Source organism: Leuciscus leuciscus (assembly GCF_965113295.1).
Source record: "Leuciscus leuciscus genome assembly, chromosome: 17".
Taxonomy (NCBI): Eukaryota; Metazoa; Chordata; class Actinopteri; order Cypriniformes; family Leuciscidae; genus Leuciscus; species Leuciscus leuciscus.
In genome coordinates, this window is record NC_138741.1 from 2,191,928 (window position 1) to 2,212,865 (window position 20,938).

Sequence of the window (20,938 nt, forward strand, 5' to 3'; positions counted from 1 at the left end):
TCATCTGAGACAACTAACAATCCAACTACCAGTTTCAAACCATCTGAGACCGCTAACAATCCAACTACCAGTTTCAAACCATCTGAGACAACTAACAATCCAACTACTAGTTTCACATCATCTGAGACAACTAACAATCCAACTACCAGTTTCAAACCATCTGAGACAACTAACAATCCAACTACTAGTTTCACATCATCTGAGACAACTAACAATCCAACTACCTGTTTCAAACCATCTGAGACAACTGGTTGTTGGATTGTTAGTTCCAAACCATCTCAGACAACTAACAATCCAACTTACAGTTTCAAACCATCTGAGACAAGTAACAATCCAGCTACAGATGATCTAAAAGACAAGGATGGATTTATTAATCCCTCAAAAGCATCGTAAGTGTGTGGTTACCAGTGAATTTTAAAATTAAAATTAAAATGACAGGATACAGGGTGATTTTTCAATTTTGCAGATTCGCCTTGGACAATCTGGAGTCTAAGATGGAAGAGATGGAACGCAACAATATAAGCAACGCACAGATTGTTATGGGGGATGTTATTGGTCTTATTCACATACAAGACAAGAACACAGAAACCAGAAACACATGTTACTCTTCAGATCCGAACAGGATAAACGTAAGACTTGAGAAACAATAAAACATGGTATGATTCCTTATTTATTATTATAATAATTTTTTCACAGGTTACTGATTGTCAAAGTGACCTGCAGACAGACATTCCCTGGTCTGTAAAGATTCCCAGCGAGGCCTTTAATAAATCGAGACTGAAAAACCATGGATCTGCGTTACTTGGTGTTCTACGGTTCAAAAACATGGGAAAGGTACTCACAATAAATAAATAAATAAAAATCCATGTTTGAAAATTTTAAGGAATGTTTATGGGACAGTTCACCCAAAAATGTACGCCCAAGTTTACGAATACATTTACACTAATCTCTTTTCTATTATGACACAAATCTCTTGACCTCAGATGAGCTGGATATTAGTACATTATGTACACATTAGTACATTATGTCATTACTATTACCTGTTATGATGCTTCTATGGTGTTTTTTATCCTCTTTGCGACTATGAATTGTTGTTCGAAAAGAGTTAAAAATTCTACTTTTGTGTTCCAGTGAAAATGTAACAGCATAAGATACATTTTTGTGTTAAAACTATTATTTTAATAAATGTTTCCTGATCTATTGTATTCACACATGTTTATAACTGAGCTTCTCTATTTCTTATTTAGGATGAAACTAAAGATTACACTGTTTTGAACAATGAGGTTTATGGAATAACAATGAAGGCCAATATCTCCGACCTTACCAACAATATAGAAATGTTCTTTACACAAAAAGATCTGGTAATGAAGGTTTTGTTGTGAAACTTATTTTGTTATAAGAATCAGACACTGTGAAAGCAAAATAAAAATGTTCTTACAGGTCGGTGAGGCGTCCTGCAGTTCTTGGGATGGCAAAGGTAAATTCACCAATGGCTGTATTGATGAGTTTCCATCAACAAAACGTCTCGGGTTACGTATGTAACCCTCGTTCCCTGAGTAGGGAACGAGACGCTGCATCGATACTCGATACTTTGGGGAATGCCCTCGGCATGACGCGTCTGAAGTCTGTAATGGAACTATTCCAATCTTGATTGGTGCTCGTCACTCGTGACGTTGCATGTGACGGTGATCCGGAAGCTATAAAAGGGCAACGGAACATAGCCGTATCAGCTTTTAAAGGGTCGAAGCAAGTCGTTCTCAGGAGCACGAAAAGTGTGGCCGAGAGATGCAGCGTCTCGTTCCCTACTCAGGGAACGAGGGTTACATACGTAACCCGAGACTTTCCCTTTCGTAAAGGGAACTCCCGCTGCATCGATACTCGATACTTTGGGGAACGAATACCCACGCCGCCACACTGAGAGACCCTGCCCTGGTGTGAAGCAATCTGGCACACTCAAGACATGAGAACTTGTGAACCTGGTGTAGAGGACAGATCCAGACTGTAATGTTTGATGAAGGTGTGTGGGGAGGCCCAGCCAGCGGCATCACAGACCTCTTGAAGAGAAACCCCTGCTAGCAAGGCTCTAGAGGATGCCACTCCTCTGGTTGAGTGAGCTTTTATCAGGAGAGGTGAAGGCAGATTGCGCACCTCGTAAGCTGAAGAAATAGCCTCTACTATCCACTTGCTAATAGTCTGCTTGGAGACCGGGGAGCCCTTCTTGGATAACCCAAAACACACAAACAGCTGGTCCGACTTCCTCCAGCCCGAGGTCCTATGTACATAGGCCTCAAGAGCTCGGACCGGGCATAACAAGTGTAACTTAGCTTGATCAGCCGACACATGCGGTGGAGGATGAAAGGCCGGAAGGATTATAGACCGTGCCACATTTGTGGGCACCTTAGGCACGTAGCCAGGTCTAGGGTGGAGAATGGCTCTCACTCTGCCAGGAGAGAACTCGAGGCAAGAGGGAGCCACAGATAGCGCCTGCAGGTCGCCAACTCGTTTCAGGGAAGTAATAGCGAGCAGGAAGGCTACCTTAAAGGATAAACATTTCTCAGACACCTTATCCAGGGGTTCGAAGGGTGCCAGGGATAAACCTTCGAGGACCACTGCCAGGTCCCACGTGGGGACCCTAGGCTGGATAGCAGGCCTCATCCTCCTGGCTCCACGAAGGAAACGAATTATGAGTGGGTGTGTCCCCAGCGTGCCCACCCCTAAAGGCGTGTGGAAGGCTGATATAGCCGCCACATAGACCTTAAGCGTGGACGGGGAGAGCCCGTCAGAGAAACGATTCTGGAGGAACTCCAGTACTGAAGCCACTGGGCAGTTAACTGGGTCCAACTGATGTTCTCTGCACCATAAAATAAAAAATTTCCATTTAAATGCATAAAGTTTCCTCGTGGAGGGGGCTCTAGAGTTTACAATGGTCTCAACAACCTCGGTTGAGAGACCAGAATTTATGAATTGGTCCCCCTCAGGGGCCAATCCAGTAGCTTCCTGGGCTACCGCCAAGGGTGAAATATCATGACCTTGGGCTGAAGAGGGAGGACCATCCTGATCCGGATTCACCGCGGAAGGCCTGCCAGAAGGGCCCAGATGTTTGGAAGCCATATTTGGGCCTGTCAGTACAGGGCCACTAAGAGTAAGCTGATCCCGTACTGCTGAACCCTCTTGTACTCTAGAACCCCCGGGGGCAGAACAATCGGGGAAAGTATACACAGACATGGCCTCAACCATGTCTGTATCATGATATCCAAACCCAGCAGAGCTGGAAGAGCATGGGAGAGGTGGCGCAGAAGGTGGCCGTCCACATAAAGGGGAAACAGGAGCACCTCTGACAAACCGACCTCCATCCCGGCTAAAGCCAACTTGGGGTGGAGTTCGAAATCCCCGGGCTGCAGCCCCTGCCTCGACAGGATGACTGCCCCCTCTTTGATCAGAGAGACCATCGACATAGTGTCTGTCAAAAATAGAACCTAATGGTCTCTCTGAAGTTTCCTCAGACCCTGTGTTTCCAACACAGGTACTAGGAGCAGGAACCATAACTTCCTCCCCATGATCAGAAAACGAGGGCATGTGCGCGTAACTCTGGTCATGCGGAGTGGGTTCCCTCTCGGGGAAAACCCATTGGTCCTGAGCCACTACTACAGGGCCCCCATGTACAGCAGGCCAAAGAATAGTATGTTGAACACTGCTGCCAGCGAGCCCACTCTTTAATAAGGTCACGTAGTGGTGGCCTGGCCTAGCTTGATATTCATGACTATGGTAAGGAAGATGAGTGTCTGAGCTGGAGACAATTGTGCCTGCATCATGACTATAACCTACACCGCCCCCAGGAATCGGTTTCTCTGAAGAGGCACTGGTGATTTTTCCTAGACTCTGAGCCATATTCCCTAGCACCTCACGAGACTCGAAACAACACCTCGGTGTTGAACCGTCTGCTCTAGTAGTCAATGGACAGGAATGAGGATGCCCTGAAGACTCCATGGAGCTAGGACAGTGACCATGCATTCCGAGGAGGTGCGGGGATACAATACTAGGCCGAATGGAAGAATCCGGAACTGATGTGCTTTTCCCCCAAAAGCAGATCTCGGAAACTTCCCGTGATGGGGTTAGAAGGGAATGAGGAGTTAAGGGCCTTGTGGATCTATCACGACAGACCAGTCCTCGGAGCTGGTCTGACTGACAGTCGGAATCTTGAATCTGAACCCCCTCGGAGGTTGATCCATTACCCTGAGATCCGAAACAAGGCCTTACTCCCCTTCCCTCACAGGAACTATGAAGTACCGGCTGTAGAACCCGGGCTCCCGAAACCGAGGAAGAGCTCACCTTGAGGTTTCCTTTGTTAAGAGAGACTTGACTTCCTGTTCCAAGAACCAACCCTGCTCGGGGCTGGCAGACATGTGAACCACCCTTAGTAGATAATATTTTTATATTAGCTCCGCTGTAAGCAGGACCCTCCAGGCTATATTTTGAAGACCCCTCGGGGTGTCTAAATATGCTATTATGGGGACCAGTCCCTCGAGACTGGCCTTGGCTAAAAATGTTCAAATGGTTTCGGTGACCTGAAGCAGCTAACTGGCAGGAACTAACCGAAATATGCTCTCTACAGACCTCCTGAGAGGCGGCGAACTCGACAGGGCCGCAACGTTTCCGGGCAGATACTGCGATTTGTGTTCGCTGGAAGCCGATGTGTCCCGAAGCGCCATCGGCGGTGGGAAGTAAACATCGATTTCCTAAGGGCTGTATAAGGGGGCGAGACTCCTGTACTCGCTCTCCTGGGGGAACGGCCATAAGGGTCTGCGTGTTACGACAAGACCTCTTAGTTGAAGCCATCTTAGCCCGAGAGACAGTCCTCAGACCTGTCCTCGATATAGAGGGCTTCATACGAGAATGTCTCTTCTGGCCCCAAGCCTTATACGGGGGGGCACGAGAGGAAACCTTCTCAAAATATGTTGAACTGGCGGCTGTCCCCTGAGGCTGCCCCCTGGCAGCAACCCCATGAGACCTAGATTGACAACTGGGGATAGCTGATTGTCGCTCCGCCTCCTGAAACCCTTCGACAACGGTTCTCGCCGCGTCGCCAAAGAGGCCAGAAGGTGAAAGGGGGGCATCGAGAAGGAAAGCCCTGTCTTTCTCCTCGATCCCCAAGCGATTAAGCCATAAATGTCTCTCTGTGACGACTATTGCTGCCATAGAACGGCCAATAGCACGAGCCGTCTCCTTAATAATACGGAGAGATAAGTCAGCTACTCTACGAAATTCAGTAATACCGTTGAGTGAGACCTCCCAGTTATCATCCACCTCTTTGAGGAGGTCAGCCTGGTATGCCTGTAATAACCCCATCGTGTGTAGGCATGCACCGGCTCGACCCACCGCCATATAAGCTTTCCCTAACAAATTCGATGTACGAGATTTGGAGGGAAGTGTCTGAGCTATCAGGGGTGACGCAACGTCAGGGAGAAAATATTTCGCAAAATATTCCTCAACCCGAGGCATCACCCCATAACCATTCTCATTAGATTCCCTAATAGATGAGTAAATATATACATGGGGGGAAAATAATTGAGATGAACATGGATTTTCCCACGATCTCGATACCTCAGTATGAAGATCAGTGAAAAAGGGAAGGCTCTGACACAAAGATTGTGACTGGGTCTGCAGGAAGCGCTCATCCATTTTATTTTTCTTAGTCGCTTCCTGCTTATTATATGGCCATTTAACGTTTAATTTAACCACTGCCCTGGTCACAACCTCCAGCAATTCCTCAATAACGGGAATATGGGGTGGCGAATCCCCATATTTATGTGATTCAGTGTTGATAATATCTAACCCCTCGGAGCCAGATAAATCAAACGCTGTGTCTTTAACACGGTCGGAAGAAGCCGCAGCGCGGGCTTCCGAACCGTGCGCGAGACCAGTGGAGCTGGTTAATAAACACTGAGAAAGGGTCGCAACCGTCTCAGTGTTATCTGCCAGCTCCACGTGTGAATCCCATGCATACAAGCGGCGCGCTGCCTCAACAGACGCGGGGCCTGATGCACTGGAAACGCGAGCCTGATCTGATTGATCGAACAAGCTCAAACGGGAGCGGAGCTCTCTCATAGATAGCTGAAAACAGTTTGCACAGACAGCGCCCTCGAGCACTGCCCGTGCATGCTCCACTCCCAGACAAACAACACAAAACGAGTGCGTGTCACCCTCGCTCAAATAGCGCAAGCAAGGGGACGCACACCGCCTGAGTCGTTTCTCTATATTCGCCATATATATATTGAGATAGACAAACAACACCAAATAAGACAATACAGTCACACAGAACGCTTGCTGAAGACAGAAAGCTGATACGGCTATGTTCCGTTGCCCTTTTATAGCTTCCGGATCACCGTCACATGCAACGTCACGAGTGACGAGCACCAATCAAGATTGGAATAGTTCCATTACAGACTTCAGACGCGTCATGCCGAGGGCATTCCCCAAAGTATCGAGTATCGATGCAGCGGGAGTTCCCTTTACGAAAGGGAACCAGTTTATTTTATATAATTAATTTCATTTTCTGCTCTCCTTTCTTCGAAGGAAATCTTACATGGACGATGTCTGGCTGTGAGACAGTAAAAATCAACAATAACACCATAAAGTGCTCGTGTTCACATCTGACGTTCTTTGCAGTGCTGATGGTGAGAAGATTCTCCGAGTTTTAATTTAAAGACCCCATGAAATCAATATCAGAGTCTTTTAGCTACAGAACTTGTAAAAGATGACTAAAGAAACTTAACAGATATAGGCATTTAAAATGTAAAGATCTGATTAGGGCTGTCACGATTACTCCATTAATTTAGAGTGTACCTATTAAGTACACCAAAATCTTAGTCTAGGTTTTTTTTCACAGATATTGACATGGTTTATAGGAAAAAGAATTTGTTAAAATGCAAGATTTATTAGTGGCTGTTGGTCTGGAGCCTTAAGTTGGCTTGACTGGAGTTGTAGCTGGAGTCAAGCTGGAGGTTTCACCGGGTGTATCTCAGGAAGGAAGCTGATTTGTGGCTCCATACTCTGGGGTTTTGGGGGGTCTCCTAGTGGGCCCCCCACACCGGGAGTATACAGCCTTAGGTCGGCTTGACTCTGGAGTTATGCCCGGCCAATGTTGGAAGTTTGACTGGGTGTATCTCGGGAAGGAAGCCAAGTTTGGGCTCCAGACTCTGTGGTTAGGGGGTCCCCTATAGTTGGCCCCCCATGCCTGGAGTATGGAGCCTTAAGTCGGCTTGGTTCCAGAGTTATGCCTGATCAAATTTCCACAGGAAGTGACCATATCTCAGGAAGAAAGCCGATAATCATTTAACCAAACGACCTACAGTAAGTAAGGTAAGGTTAAAAGGTTAGTATGGGAAAAGCACACAAAGAAATGTTATCATTAAACACTTTCAGAAAATGTATCAAAGTTTGCAATTAGAGGGATTCCTCATTGAAACACATAAGGTGGGTTTAAATCAGTGGTTCTCAACCTCTCCTGCAGGGACCCCCTGGCCATGTTTCTGTTTTAACCCTGAAATGGCACACCTGATTCAATTAATGAGTAGTTATTAGAGTAGGAAGAGTAGGAATTAGTAAATTAATCAATTAGTCAACTACTCATTAAGCCTTTAATTATTTGAATCAGGTGTGCCATTTCAGGGTTAAAACAGAAACATGGCCTGTCAGGGGGTCCCTGCAGGAGAGGTTGAGAACCACTGGTTTAAATGGTTCCACAGTGAGTAATGGTGAAAAAAGACAATGTTGTGTTGTGAATAATGTTTACAAATACATACATGGAGCTTAAATATATTGTGGACTAGTATCATAGTAATTTTCATTGTGCCCACATTGAGAAATGTTAAGTTTTTTTTCATTCAAGGTTAGCTTGTGTTGGCTATAGTTTGCATGTGTTTTGTGGCACTGTACCATTTAAGCCCATCTTTAAAAAAAGTTAATTTATGACAATAATCTTCTCTACAAAACAATTTATGATGCATTTATTTGTAAATTAATGTAAAATTAATCATAAAACATTTCTTGTTTGCAGTTCACATGCTTAATTCTTTGGCAGTCTAGCCTTTCTATAAGGCTAATGGTTTGACCTAGAAATTTACTTTGAACGCAAGCTAATAAAGCTCATCTTTCCATTTAAAGGAAAATGATATAAAATGATAAAGTACTATTTGTTCATACACAAAAAACAATACATGTATCTCTTATTTGACATAATATCAATGTAGTTACCAAAGAAATGGCAGATAATTGCAGAAATGTGTTGATTTCTGAAGGGTCCTGAAACACCAACGTTTTGGGGTGACTGTGTGTGAGGTCCCCTGAGACAGCATGCACATGGGTGGGGCTAACTCAACATTGCCAAATGTGATTGGTATGCAATAAAGGAATGCCAGGGAAGTAACAAATCACTGGATTGGTTAAAAAAATTTGCAGCCTAAAATATTATTTTTGGGCTTAAAGGTGAACTAAGTAACTTTTTTTACCTTAACTGAACAGGTTCGGAGTCATTGGAATGGTTATATTACTTATTTCGGGTTGAATGGTGGTCGTTTCGCACCCCCCGGTGCCCGTGAGCGGAAAATACGCACTTGCAACTTTGAGCCGGCGGGCCGCCGGCCGCTGTGTCAGGAAGTCTCGCGTGATATCAGGTCTCGCGATGTAAACAATTGCTTTACGGCCAAAAGAAATCTGCTAAAATGCTGTCATTATTACGCTCCCTCACGCTGTCCGAACCCGAATGAAGAAGACGTTTTAAAGAATGTCCCATCTGCTTTGATGTCGTGGATCTATAGCCTCTGGTGTCTGAGAATCACCAACGAGTTTTTACAACAGTGTTGTCAAATATCTATTCCGAAGCTGTGGGGGGAGCTCTAGAGAGAAACCTGCGAGCAAAAAGCGAGAATACAGCGAAGAAATCCCGAAGCTACTGAGTGCTGCTTTAATGGGTACACTTACCCTACTTGATTTAAAAAAAAAAAATGTTTAGGGGGCTTTAGCACATCACCCTAAAAGCCCTATTCTGTTAAATCCCTAAAGTAAAATGTGCATGGGCAATTGCTTGAATGGTGGGTTCATTATTATTCTTAATGATGAAACAACAACAGTACAATGACAAACTTGCTTAAATAGGCGCTTGTATATTTCACTTTGAAACACCGCCATCGTCTTGTCAGTCAGCTCCTTACTCTCGAGATAAATGAAATCTGACCTCTGCTGCTGATCAGTGACTCTCGTTCGGCTCGCGCTGAATTGAGCAGACACATTCACTTTTTAATTGTTCAGCAGGCATTTGTTATAATACATAATGTACATAAAATAATTGTTTATATGATGTATTTTAACAGTGTTGTTTTATAAAACCATTTGATTACTTGCTATCAGGGTTCTCTTACGAGAGGTTCTCTCGTATTGCGTAAGCTAGCTTACGCTGCGGGAAAGTCTCCTTTCTCGAGATACTGAAGCCAAAAATTATCCTTAATTTTTTAAAAAAACTTTGTCAACGCAGTGCGGCAGCCTGCAGACCTAGGGCAAGCGAATCGCGTGCCCATTGGCTGCTCTGCGGCAACTGCAGCAGCCTATGGCTGAGCCTTGTGCGTGACGTCACGTCCAATGAGCGCGCTTGGCGCGCTTAATGCGTCACAGCCCGTCATTAGGGGTGTGGCTTAGCGTATATAAGCAAGGAACAGAGGCTGCTTCACTGATTTCTGTCTCTTCAGCGAAGCTCTTCGCATCGCTGATCTTCGAGGAAGCCGCCGTCGAATCAAGCGACCAGCACGCCGAGGATTTCAGCCTGAGGACGCCGGCCGCTCGCCGCCTTCAGCCTTCCCTGCCTGCTGCGCCATCCGTCAAATATATACTTTCCTTGCTCTGTGTTGTGTGTTTGTGTGTCCGCCGCGACACACCTGCATCTAAAAGAGCGCGAGGCGTTGTTGCAAATGCCTCGCTCATCCTGTGGCTCGTGCAGAGCCGCGCTCAGCGACGGAGACTGCCACGTGTTGTGCACTCTCTGCCTGGGCTTCGACCACGCAGCCCGCGCTCTCTCCGAGGGCGGCTGCGATCAGTGTGAGGAGTTACCGATGTCGACCCTACGGGCTCGACTCGCTAAATTCGAGGAACCTCCACCTTCTCCGGCCACTTCTTCTGGGCCACGTAAGAAGAAACGTCGCTCCCAAAGGCCGCCGGAACTGGACGCTACAGCTGAGCGCTCGCCGGAACCTCTCCCGCGAGCCTCGCTCTCTCCTTCCCCCCCACCCTTCACCGACGCGCAGCTGCCGGCCTCTGCCCGCACTGCCGTCGTCCTGGGGGATGATGCAGATGATGCCGCTGACAGCTGCTCTCTGCTCGCGTCTGACAGCGAGGACTGGTCGGGCTCTCACCGCTCCGCCCCCTCGACTTTGGAGTCTACCAGATCACGTGCCAGTGTTGACGCGGAGCTTCTCCGCCTCCTCACTCAAGCGGTCGAGAGAATGGGACTGGATTGGTCCCCACCTAAGGAGCCGGAGCCCAATCGCCTTGACGGGTGCTTTCTACCTAGCCGCCGCCCTGCGCCTGCCTCTAGGTCAGCACCCTTCCTGCCTGAGCTCCACACCGAGCTTTCTAAATCCTGGAACGCTCCGTTCTCCACCAGACTCCGCTCGCCAGTCTCCTCGGCTCTCTCCCAGGTGGACAGAGCCGCCGAGAACGGCTATAACGCTATCCCCGCCGTTGAGGAAGCTGTGGCAACGCACCTTTGCCCGCCGTCTGCTAGATGGCGCTCAAAGTCTGCCCTGCCGTCTAAAGCCTGCAGGACCACCTCAGCTCTCGCCGGCCGCGCTTTCGCCGCCTCCGGCCAGGCTGCTTCCGCCCTGCACTCAATGGCCGTCCTTCAGATCCTTCAAGCCGACCTCCTCCGCGAGCTGGATGAGAAGGGCTCGGGTCCGTCCGCCTTAACTGATCTGCGCAGCGCTAGGGATCTTGCGCTACGCGCCACCAAGACCGCTGCTCAAGCCATCGGCAGATCCATGGCCGCGCTCACCGTCATCGACAGACACCTCTGGCTGACTCTCGCTGACATGAGTGACTCAGAGCGCGCCGTTTTCCTGAACGCACCACTTTCGCCCACCGGCCTCTTTGGCCCTGCGGTCAGCGGAATCGTGGATCGGTTCTCCGAAGTTCAGAAGGCGTCACAGGCGATGAACCTTTTCCTGCCCCGCCGTTCGAGCCCAGCCACAGGCCGCCCTCAAACTCAGCCTCCTGTGCGCAGCTCTAACCAGCGCTCTTCCAGGCCTCCCAGCGCTTCGCAGCGACGCCAGGGCAGTCGCCCCAGGTCACGCTCGACCAGCCGTCACAGACCGCCGCCCCCACGGGGCCCGCGGCCCAAGATCGCTTTGAAGCCTGAGCCCGCGAAGTCCTCCTAGCATCCGCAAGGAGGAAAAGATGGTTGGGTCCCGCTACGGCCGGACCGCCATCGAAACGCACAGCTCTGTCAGTCCCCTATGTTCAGGCTACTGCAGCAGCACACACCGCAGCCAACGAGCCAGTAATGACACTCGCTCGCCTGCACACAAACGCCGTTTTCACGGCGACTCAGATAAAACTCAAAAAGAGTATAAGTGCTTTAAGTGTAGAAAATGTGCCCACACCCACGTGTTCACTGCTTCACACATGTACAATCCCCATGGTAACGCGCCCAGAGCGCTCTCTCATAAAGCGGCCTCACACCGCTCGAGTACTAAATGTAGGAAATGTGCCCACACTTCCGTGCCCACACCTACTCGCTGCTCGCTCTGTCACTCAGTTACCTCAAGTTGCTACGGCTCAAGCCGCAGGGATATTAAGTGTAGGAAAAGTACCCACTCCCGTGTGCTCACTGCCTCACACAGACCAGGTTCCCATGGCAACGCGTCCAGAGCGCTATCTCTTAAAGCGGAAACTTTCCGCTCGAGCATCAAGTGCAGAAAATGTGCCCACAGCATTGTGCTCACACCTGCCCACTACCCGCTCTGCCAGACAGGTTACAAACCTCATAAAGCTTCCAAACACTGGCCGTGTCATAAGTGCAAATCCCGCGCCAGCTCACGAGCACGCGCACCCACTTTCAGACACCATTATCCCCACGCCGCTCTCGCGCCTGGGTTATTTGGCAGCAGCTCACGCTCCATCGTCCGAGATCGAGCTTCTAAAATCTGCACAGTCGGCCAGCCCTGTTCTTCTGCCCTCGTGTCCGAGCATCGGCGGCGCGCGCGCCGCCCCATCCTCTCTGATACAGGTTCCCCATCCCGCGCAACGCGGCGATCTGAACCCAGAGACCATTCGACCCCTAGCTATGCATGCAAAAGCATGGGAAGCTATTCAGGGCGCGTCAGAATGGGTGCTCAACACCATAAGACACGGCTATTCGCTCCAATTTGCTCGTCGCCCTCCGCGCTTTCTAGCGCAGACGGAAACGAAAGTGAGTTTGGAAACAGCGCATCTGCTTCAAGCAGAAATAGCAAAGCTGCTGCGAAAAGGGGCCATAGAACAAGTTCATCCTTCCTCGAGCGAGTCAGGCTTTTACAGCCGTTACTTCCTCGTTCCCAAGAAGGACGGAGCATTAAGACCTATTTTAGATCTGAGACATCTGAACAAGGCTCTCATGAGACGGCCGTTCAGGATGATTACAACCAGACAGATCCTTGCGCAAGTTCGCCCAGGAGACTGGTTTATCTCTCTCGATCTGAAAGACGCGTATTTCCAGATCCAAATAACTCCCCGTCACAGGCCATTCTTGAGATTCGCCTTCGACGGTCGAGCTTATCAATACACAGTCCTGCCGTTCGGCCTGTCTTTAGCACCCCGTACATTTACGAAATGCATGGACACGGCTCTCGCTCCCCTGAGGAGTCAGGGAATGCGAATTCTGAACTATCTGGACGATTGGCTCGTTCTAGCGCAGTCAGAGACAGAACTTGTGTCTCACAGAACAGCGCTACTCGACCACCTGGAGGGTCTGGGTCTAGCGGTCAACTGGACCAAGAGCTCGCTCTCGCCCCGGCAGTCAATTTCCTTTCTCGGAATAGAACTGGACTCGGTGGCAATGACGGCCAGATTGTCGGAGCAGCGCGCGCGCCGCATTCAGCGCCTCGCTGCATCCTTCAAAGAAGGCACACAGGTTCCCCTGAAAGCATTTCAGCGCATTCTGGGGCATATGGCCTCAGCTGCAGCAGTGCTTCAGCTGGGTTTACTGCGCATGCGCCCGCTTCAACGCTGGCTGAAAGCGCGCATTTCCCATCGAGCCTGGGCGACCGGCGGCTCGCTAATCAGAGTGACTCAGGTCTGTGTCTCAGCCCTGCAGCCCTGGCTAGCAGCCGAATGGTATCACACTGGAGTGACTATGGGAGTGGTTTCACACCGGAAAGTTGTCTCAACAGACGCGTCCAACCTAGGTTGGGGAGCGCTCTTCGAAGGCAGACCGGTCTATGGCCACTGGTCAGACCAGGAGAATCTCCTACACATAAACTGTCTAGAGATGCTTGCGGTCGAGAAAGCGCTCATGCACTTCCTCCCATTCCTCCATGGTCACCATGTTCTAGTCCGCACGGACAACACTTCAGTAGTGGCATATGTGAACCGCCAGGGCGGTGTCAGATCAAAGCAACTCTGCGCCCTGACGGAACGCCTCCTCGTATGGGCTCAGCACTCTCTGCGCTCTCTGAGAGCATCGCATGTGCCTGGCCATCTGAACGAGGGCCCCAACAGACTGTCCAGGGACAACGTTTCCCCTGGGGAGTGGTCTCTACACCCCCAAACAGTCCAGTCGCTGTGGCGCCGCTTTGGCAGAGCGAAAGTCGACCTCTTTGCGTCAAAAGACAACGCCCACTGCCCAGTGTTCTTTTCAAAGAGCGAGGACGCGCTGGCCCAGACATGGCCCAGCGGCCCGCTATATGCGTTTCCACCAGTCTCTCTGCTGCCTCAGGTCATCGAGAGAGTCAGGAAAGCGCGCCACACAGTGCTCCTCATAGCCCCGTTCTGGGAGAACCAAGCTTGGTTCCCGGAACTCATACAATTGGCAGACTCAGCCCCCTGGCCGATTCCGGTGCGGAGAGACCTTCTCTCCCAAGCCCACGGCTCGATTTGGCATCCCCACCCAGAGCACTGGTCTCTGCATGCGTGGAGCCTCAACAATTACACGCTGATCTACCAGAAGGGGTGATGAACACGATCATACAAGCTAGAGCCCCCTCCACGAGGCGGCTCTACACGTCTAAATGGTCGGTGTTTAACAAATGGTGCACTACCAAAGGGCTTAATCCACAGACATGTGGGGTCTCGCGCGTTTTGTGCTTCCTTCAAGAGTTACTGGACGCGGGCAGGTCCCCCTCCACGCTCAAAGTCTATGTCGCGGCTATTTCAGCGCTCTCTGTCTCAGAGCCGGGCCGTGCATTAGGAAGGAACGAGTTTGTCATCCGCTTCCTTAGAGGAGCGAGGAGGATGAACCCCCCGCGACCCCCTTCGGTTCCTATGTGGGATCTTTCACTGGTCTTAGACGCACTGAAAGCACATCCCTTTGAACCCTTAGAAACTGTGGATATGAAATACCTCACGCTCAAAACCGTTTTTCTGATAGCTCTGTCTTCAGTAAAACGTGTGGGAGACCTTCACGCGTTATCCACTAACGCTGCGTGCCTCGAGTTCGGACCCAATAACTCTAAAGTTTTCTCAGACCGAGGCATGGGTACGTCCCCAAAATTCTGGGCACTCCCTTCAGAGCGCAGGTCATTTCCCTGTCAGCCCTGCCAAATGATGGCAGCGAGGCAGATAGTAATCTCCTCTGCCCAGTCAGAGCGCTAAAAAGCTATATTTCACGCTCCGCCGCCTTCAGGCGTTCAGAGCAGCTCTTTGTTTCGTTTGGTGGGCGCACCAAGGGTCTCGCCGCCTCGAAACACACCCTGTCCAGATGGATAGTTGACGCTATCGCAGCTGCTTACGCATCAAAAAACCTGCAGTGCCCTTTGGGCATTCGGGCACACTCCACCAGAGGCATGGCCTCATCGTGGGCGTGGTCCAGTGGGATTCCCATTCATGACATTTGTGCGGCGGCAGGCTGGGCCTCCCCCTCCACATTTGTTAGGTTTTACAACCTGGAAGTCCCCGCTTTGCAGGCCAAAGTGCTATCAGTCTAAGTCTCGCGTAAGCCAGCCCACTGTCTGTGCGCGGGCTATGTTGCGGATTTAGCTCTACTGGTTGAGCTACACTATGTGGGAAGTGTTAGTTGGACCGGCTGTGCCGCTCCCTGCCCCATATTATGTGCTTGTGTACTGTGGTATCTTGGCCGCCCAGCTCCGCTTCGCGTTCCCTGGGCCCCCCCCCATGGGATTCATTCAGGATGCTGGGCGCGCGCACGGCGTTGACAAGGGTGTTCCCGCAGCGTAAGCTAGCTTACGCAATACGAGAGAACCTCTCGTAAGAGAACGTACTCGGTTACTAACGTAACCTCTGTTCTCTCTAGAGAGGGAACGAGTATTGCGTAACCCGCCGTGCTCTCGCCACGAGCTCATTTCGCTTCATGCGACAGAAACCAGTGAAGCAGCCTCTGTTCCTTGCTTATATACGCTAAGCCACACCCCTAATGACGGGCTGTGACGCATTAAGCGCGCCAAGCGCGCTCATTGGACGTGACGTCACGCGCAAGGCTCAGCCATAGGCTGCTGCAGTTGCCGCAGAGCAGCCAATGGGCACGCGATTCGCTTGCCCTAGGTCTGCAGGCTGCCGCACTGCGTTGACAAAGTTTTTAAAAAAATTAAGGATCATTTTTGGCTTCAGTATCTCGAGAAAGGAGACTTTCCCGCAGCGTAAGCTAGCTTACGCAATACTCGTTCCCTCTCTAGAGAGAACAGAGGTTACGTTAGTAACCAAGTACGTTTTAAAAGGGTTGTTTCCATTGTTTTCTCTGCTCAGTCTCCTCCAGATGTAAATCCAAACATCACAGCGCAATATGTGGAATCATTGAGCTTCATCTCTTCTATCGGCTGTGGCATCTCCATGTTTTTTCAGGCCGTCGCTCTGTTCATGCATTTCCTATTACGGTATAGTCTCTTGAAATATAACATACAGTTACTTTAAGTTTTTGACCAGCTGCTTTTGTTCTTCTTTTGGATAAAAGCCTTTGCTAAATACATAAATGCATGTTATAAAGATTGTTTTTATATCTGAACAGGAAAGCCAAATCAAATCATGCCACGAAGATCTTGATGAACATGTTTATGGCTTTGTTTCTCCTGAATTTATCCTTTTTGTCAAACGAGAGCGTCGCCAACACAGGAGACAAGGCTGCGTGTGTCTTCATAGCGCTGCTCATGCATTACTCCATGCTGACTACATTCACCTGGTTCTTCATTCAAGCTCTTCATATGTACTTATGGCTCATCAGACAGAACGTCACCATCACAAACTACATGAGGAAGATCACCGTGTTCGGCTGGAGTGAGTTATATGGAGAAACCACCTGCTATAGTGTCCACTTAAGAAAATATATTGTGCATGAGACATATGAACTACTGTCATGATACTTTTATGGTGTTTTTGTCCTTTTCTTGAGCCGTTCCATTAAAGAGCATCTGAGCACTCAACAAAATAATTTGTCTCCATCAGTGTTATTTTAGTATTTTATTTAATTTTTTATTCATATTTTTTAGTTACCTATAATAACCCTGGTCTCCGTGTGCTTTCAGCGCTTCCGGCTCCAATAGTCGTAGCTGTTGTTTCATTAGGAGGATATAAAGAAGTGATTATAAACGCAACATCTGGAAAAACCACACAAATGTAAGTTATTCTGATGTCACAAATGCATGAAATAATAATGAAGCTTTTAACATGTCGACATTGCCTCTTCTCTTCTAATTATAGGTGCTGGATTACAGATCCTTTCATTCACTACATAGTGAACATTGGCTACTACGCTTTTGTCTTCATCTTCACGACTGGAATCTTCATCACTATCTTTACTAGGGTTGTCCAAGCCCAACGCATAAGAGCGCCTGACGGCAAGAGAAAGACATTCAGAAAGCAGCTCATGATGGTGTTGAGTTTGTTCCTGCTCTTCGGCCTGACGTGGGCTGTGGCGTTCTTCAGTTATGGAGAGATGCTCATTCCCTCATATTACATCTTCACCATGTTGAACTCGTTTCAGGGTGAGAAACAATCACATACATCATTACATTTGGTTTAGTAGAATGCTTCTATTTATCCGTACATAATTTTTATTTTATACAATTATTATTTTATTAAATTGATATTTTATTCTTTTTAAAATATTATTTATTCATTTATTTATTCATTCATTTTATTTTATTCTTTTTATTGATTATAAGGGTTTATAATGGTAGCTACTGTAACAATCAATTTGACCAAAAGCATTTGGCCCAAAGTGTATTTTTGGTTACATTTAAAAAATTTACTTCAAATACCAAATACCATGTTTCTCTTACCGTGTTTTGTGTTTGTTTTTTTCAGGGTTTTTCCTCTTCCTGTATTACTACCACATTCATAATGATGTTGAGGGACATTTCTCTGATGATCCAGAAAGCTCCAGCTCCACCACAACCATCGTTCAATCCACAATTAATGCTGTGGAAAATATTTATAATTAGCATAATTAAGGTTTAAAGGTCCCATGACATGACTTTTTCACTTTCTGAGGTTTTTTAACATTAATATGAGTTCCCCTAGCCTGTATATGGTCCCCAAGATTCTAGAAATTTTAATCAGTGTAAATCGAGCTTTTGCTATCTTTCTCTGTCTTTGAGAAAATGGAAGCTCAACCTGGCTGATCTTGAATCTCCTCCTTATGACGTTATAAGGAGAAATGTTACCTCCCCTTTCTCTACTTTGCCCGCCCAGAGAATATTTCCCGCCCATGAGAAAATGAGCTAGGAAGTAGGAATGCGCGCGCGCGATTTTAGTTTGTCCACGAGAGATATCATGGCTTTTGAGCGAGCGAAGCATAATAATGCAAGCGCGCTCATAATGTAAGAGACGCCGGCGCGACCACAACATTGCCCAACATCAAATGGCAAACGTAATGCAAGCGGAACGAAACATGCTCGTTATTGTGTGGTTGAAGGACCGTTTATCAGTTTGGACCAGTGCAGCGCGAGCCGATCGTGATCACGCGACACTGTTACTACACAGCGCTAATAAGAGATCCAGTAAAGAAAGCATTTGAATTCGCCACAGAAGTAATAACATCGCTGCGAGATCTAGTGACAAACATTCACATTTCTCCGTTATTTACGGATCAAACAGCGCTGATGTGGAAACCAGGAAGAAACATTGTGCCATGAAAGAACTATCCAGTGTCCACAGATCAGCAACATTCACCATGGATTTATAGTAACACTAACTGTAACCATGCAAGTTTGGCAGGAATAGTAGGCTATAATGCCTTCAATTAACATTACGTCAGTTTTATTTTGACATAATGAATACAATTGCTGCCCTAAAATGTTAATCTGAACTAAAATAAACCTGTTTATAACTACTGCAATATTACATTTCATTTTTTCCAAGGAGCTGTTTTGTTTTATATGCTCCTAAGAAGAGTCAATTATAGCTCTAGAATTGCTCAAAGTAAAAAAAATTAAATACTTTATGATGTTAGTTTTAATTAAAAAAATAATTAAAAAAAATTAAATCTAGGACATTTCTCTGACATTTCTTTCTTTTTGCTGTAAAAAACGAACCGAACCGTGACACAAGTGTATCGTATCGAACCAAACCGTGAATTTTGTGAACGCTACACCCCTAATATAGGCTATATGAAGAGTTCAGATGCAAAAGCCTCTAAGTGCCATCTGAAATTTTCTTCTAGAATGATCATTTTTATCAAGCTCATATATTTAAGTTCAGTAATTTCACTTAAATGGCAATGGAAATTACCTATTTATTGCCATTTAAGTGAAATTACTGAACTTAAATATACGTAATTTCTGATAATCTGAACTCTTCATATATATATATATATATATATATATATATATATATATATATATATATATATATACATGCAGGTGTTGAGTAGAGTTAACTCTTGAGGAGTAAATCATTGGTTGTGTAACATGACTTCAATATATGAGGACATGGAGAACTTTGTCATTAAAAAATAAGCCACATTACAGTCTTCTCTAAACTAGAAATGAAAGACTGCGTGTCTTCGTGCCATTGCAATATATCCAACGTAAACATGCATGGTACGTTGCCGCAAGATGGTCAAGGCCACACCCACCCTCCACCTTGCGCCGCCTTTCTCCTCCTCATTAGCATTTAAAGCTACAGACACCGAAACGGCCCGTCTGAAGGAAGCTCATTCTGGGACTGGCTTGTAGTGACTATAATTCTGCACCGAGGCTGAATTTTTGGAAAGAGATTTCAGATACAGTACTAGGAACCACTTAGGCCTATATTAAAGCCTACAAAAAGTAGCATGTCATGGGAACTTTAAGGTGTGTTTCTCTCTTATGCTGCGTTCACACCGGACGCGAATAGCGCGTCAAATTCGCGCCTGCCGCGTCTAGTTTGACACTTGACCACTTTGTGTTAATTCGAGTGTCAAGAGCGAAATTGACGCGCATAAAAACAAAAGTTTGAAGCGAAATTTACGCGCGTCAGAGGCGAAATCCGGAGGCGAAAGTTTCGAAACCCGTTGGCGGCCATCTTTTTTAGATGTTTATCGAGCATTAGCATTAATCGAGAGAGTCACCGCTCGTATATGCTCTGGAGAGCAGAAACAGCTGCGTAGGGGACATCGTCGCTGTACTCGGGTCCACCAGACCCTCCGGAGGGTTTCAGGAGTTTCACAATTTGCTCCAGGAGCTAGGTTTGGTGGACCTAACGGTGAGGACGCTGACGAGGACAGCGTAGGCCGTATAAGGCCTCGGCCTCGAGTGGTCGCTGCCTGACGAGCCCGCACTCTACAGCCCGGCGCGAGGTTCACCCTCGCCCGCACCCACCTAATCTGTCATTTGTTTTTGTTTTGATAATAAATGGAGCCAGCCTCCAAAAGTGAAACCTGTCCTGTGATTTTTAAAAAAGTTTTTATACACTAAATTGTGTTTGTTGTCTTTACATTAGAATAATAATGTTTCATATAATCTAGAATAGAAATGGAATAAATAGCATTCAATACAAAATGAGTATCTCTCATATATTGAAATCGAATTTTTATGTGAAAGATTTGCTTTGCACACCAAGCATTTTAGTCATATTACAAAATAATTTATTGAGGCCAAACATAAAATAACATTATAAACTGTCACTTCACCACGTGACAGCAGCAAGCAGGCTCCTGATTGGTTAACGCGGCGCGAATTGACGCAGAAGTTCAGATTTTTCAACTCGGGCGGCAGACGCGAATTCGCGTCAAACGCTAGAATGCGCAAAAAGCACTACATAAAACATTTGCGCGTAACGCGCTTAACGCGCCAGACGCTCAATTCGCGCCATTCGCGCGAACTTGACGCGTGAATGAGGCGTAATCGCGTCTACCGCGCCGCGCTCTACGCCTCATTCGCGCCGCAGGAATTTTTTAAGCGCGTAACGCGTCTTTGCATTGACTTAACATTGAAATCACTCGTGCCTGACGCGCTATTCGCGTCCGGTGTAAACACACCATTAGACTGATTTCTTAAAGGGATACTTCAGCATTTAGCATTAAGCTTTGTATCAGTAGAAAACCTGTAGTATTTTCAAATTACCGTGCTTCCCTCCCTCATATCCCCCTGAGATGAGAGATTTATGTATATTTTGTATAGAAAAAATCCTCCAATAAAAAGGATTTTTTGGCCAGAGGCTAGAGACTACAGCCAATAGTAGGAGCTAGTTCCGCATGTTTTCAACCCGCCCATAGAGGGTGGGATCTCACTCACAGAATGTACACATAGTGTCAGCCATCTTTCTTTAG

General features: G+C 47.4%; 1 protein-coding gene across 1 annotated transcript in view; it reads left to right on the plus strand.

Annotated features, from left to right (window-relative positions):
• The first annotated feature begins 217 nt into the window (after positions 1-217).
• Positions 218-20,938, plus strand: part of LOC309478999 (uncharacterized protein) — a 39,552-nt gene continuing 18,831 nt past the window's right edge. Inside the window, exons 1-11 of the mRNA XM_082142845.1 lie at positions 218-389; positions 467-629; positions 697-834; positions 1,248-1,361; positions 1,441-1,477; positions 6,574-6,674; positions 15,940-16,067; positions 16,199-16,464; positions 16,713-16,803; positions 16,888-17,171; positions 17,494-17,629. Of these exons, the coding sequence (XP_081998971.1) occupies positions 495-629; positions 697-834; positions 1,248-1,361; positions 1,441-1,477; positions 6,574-6,674; positions 15,940-16,067; positions 16,199-16,464; positions 16,713-16,803; positions 16,888-17,171; positions 17,494-17,629 (1,430 nt within the window). The 5' untranslated portion in view covers positions 218-389; positions 467-494. The remainder of the gene's footprint in view (positions 390-466; positions 630-696; positions 835-1,247; positions 1,362-1,440; positions 1,478-6,573; positions 6,675-15,939; positions 16,068-16,198; positions 16,465-16,712; positions 16,804-16,887; positions 17,172-17,493; positions 17,630-20,938) is intronic.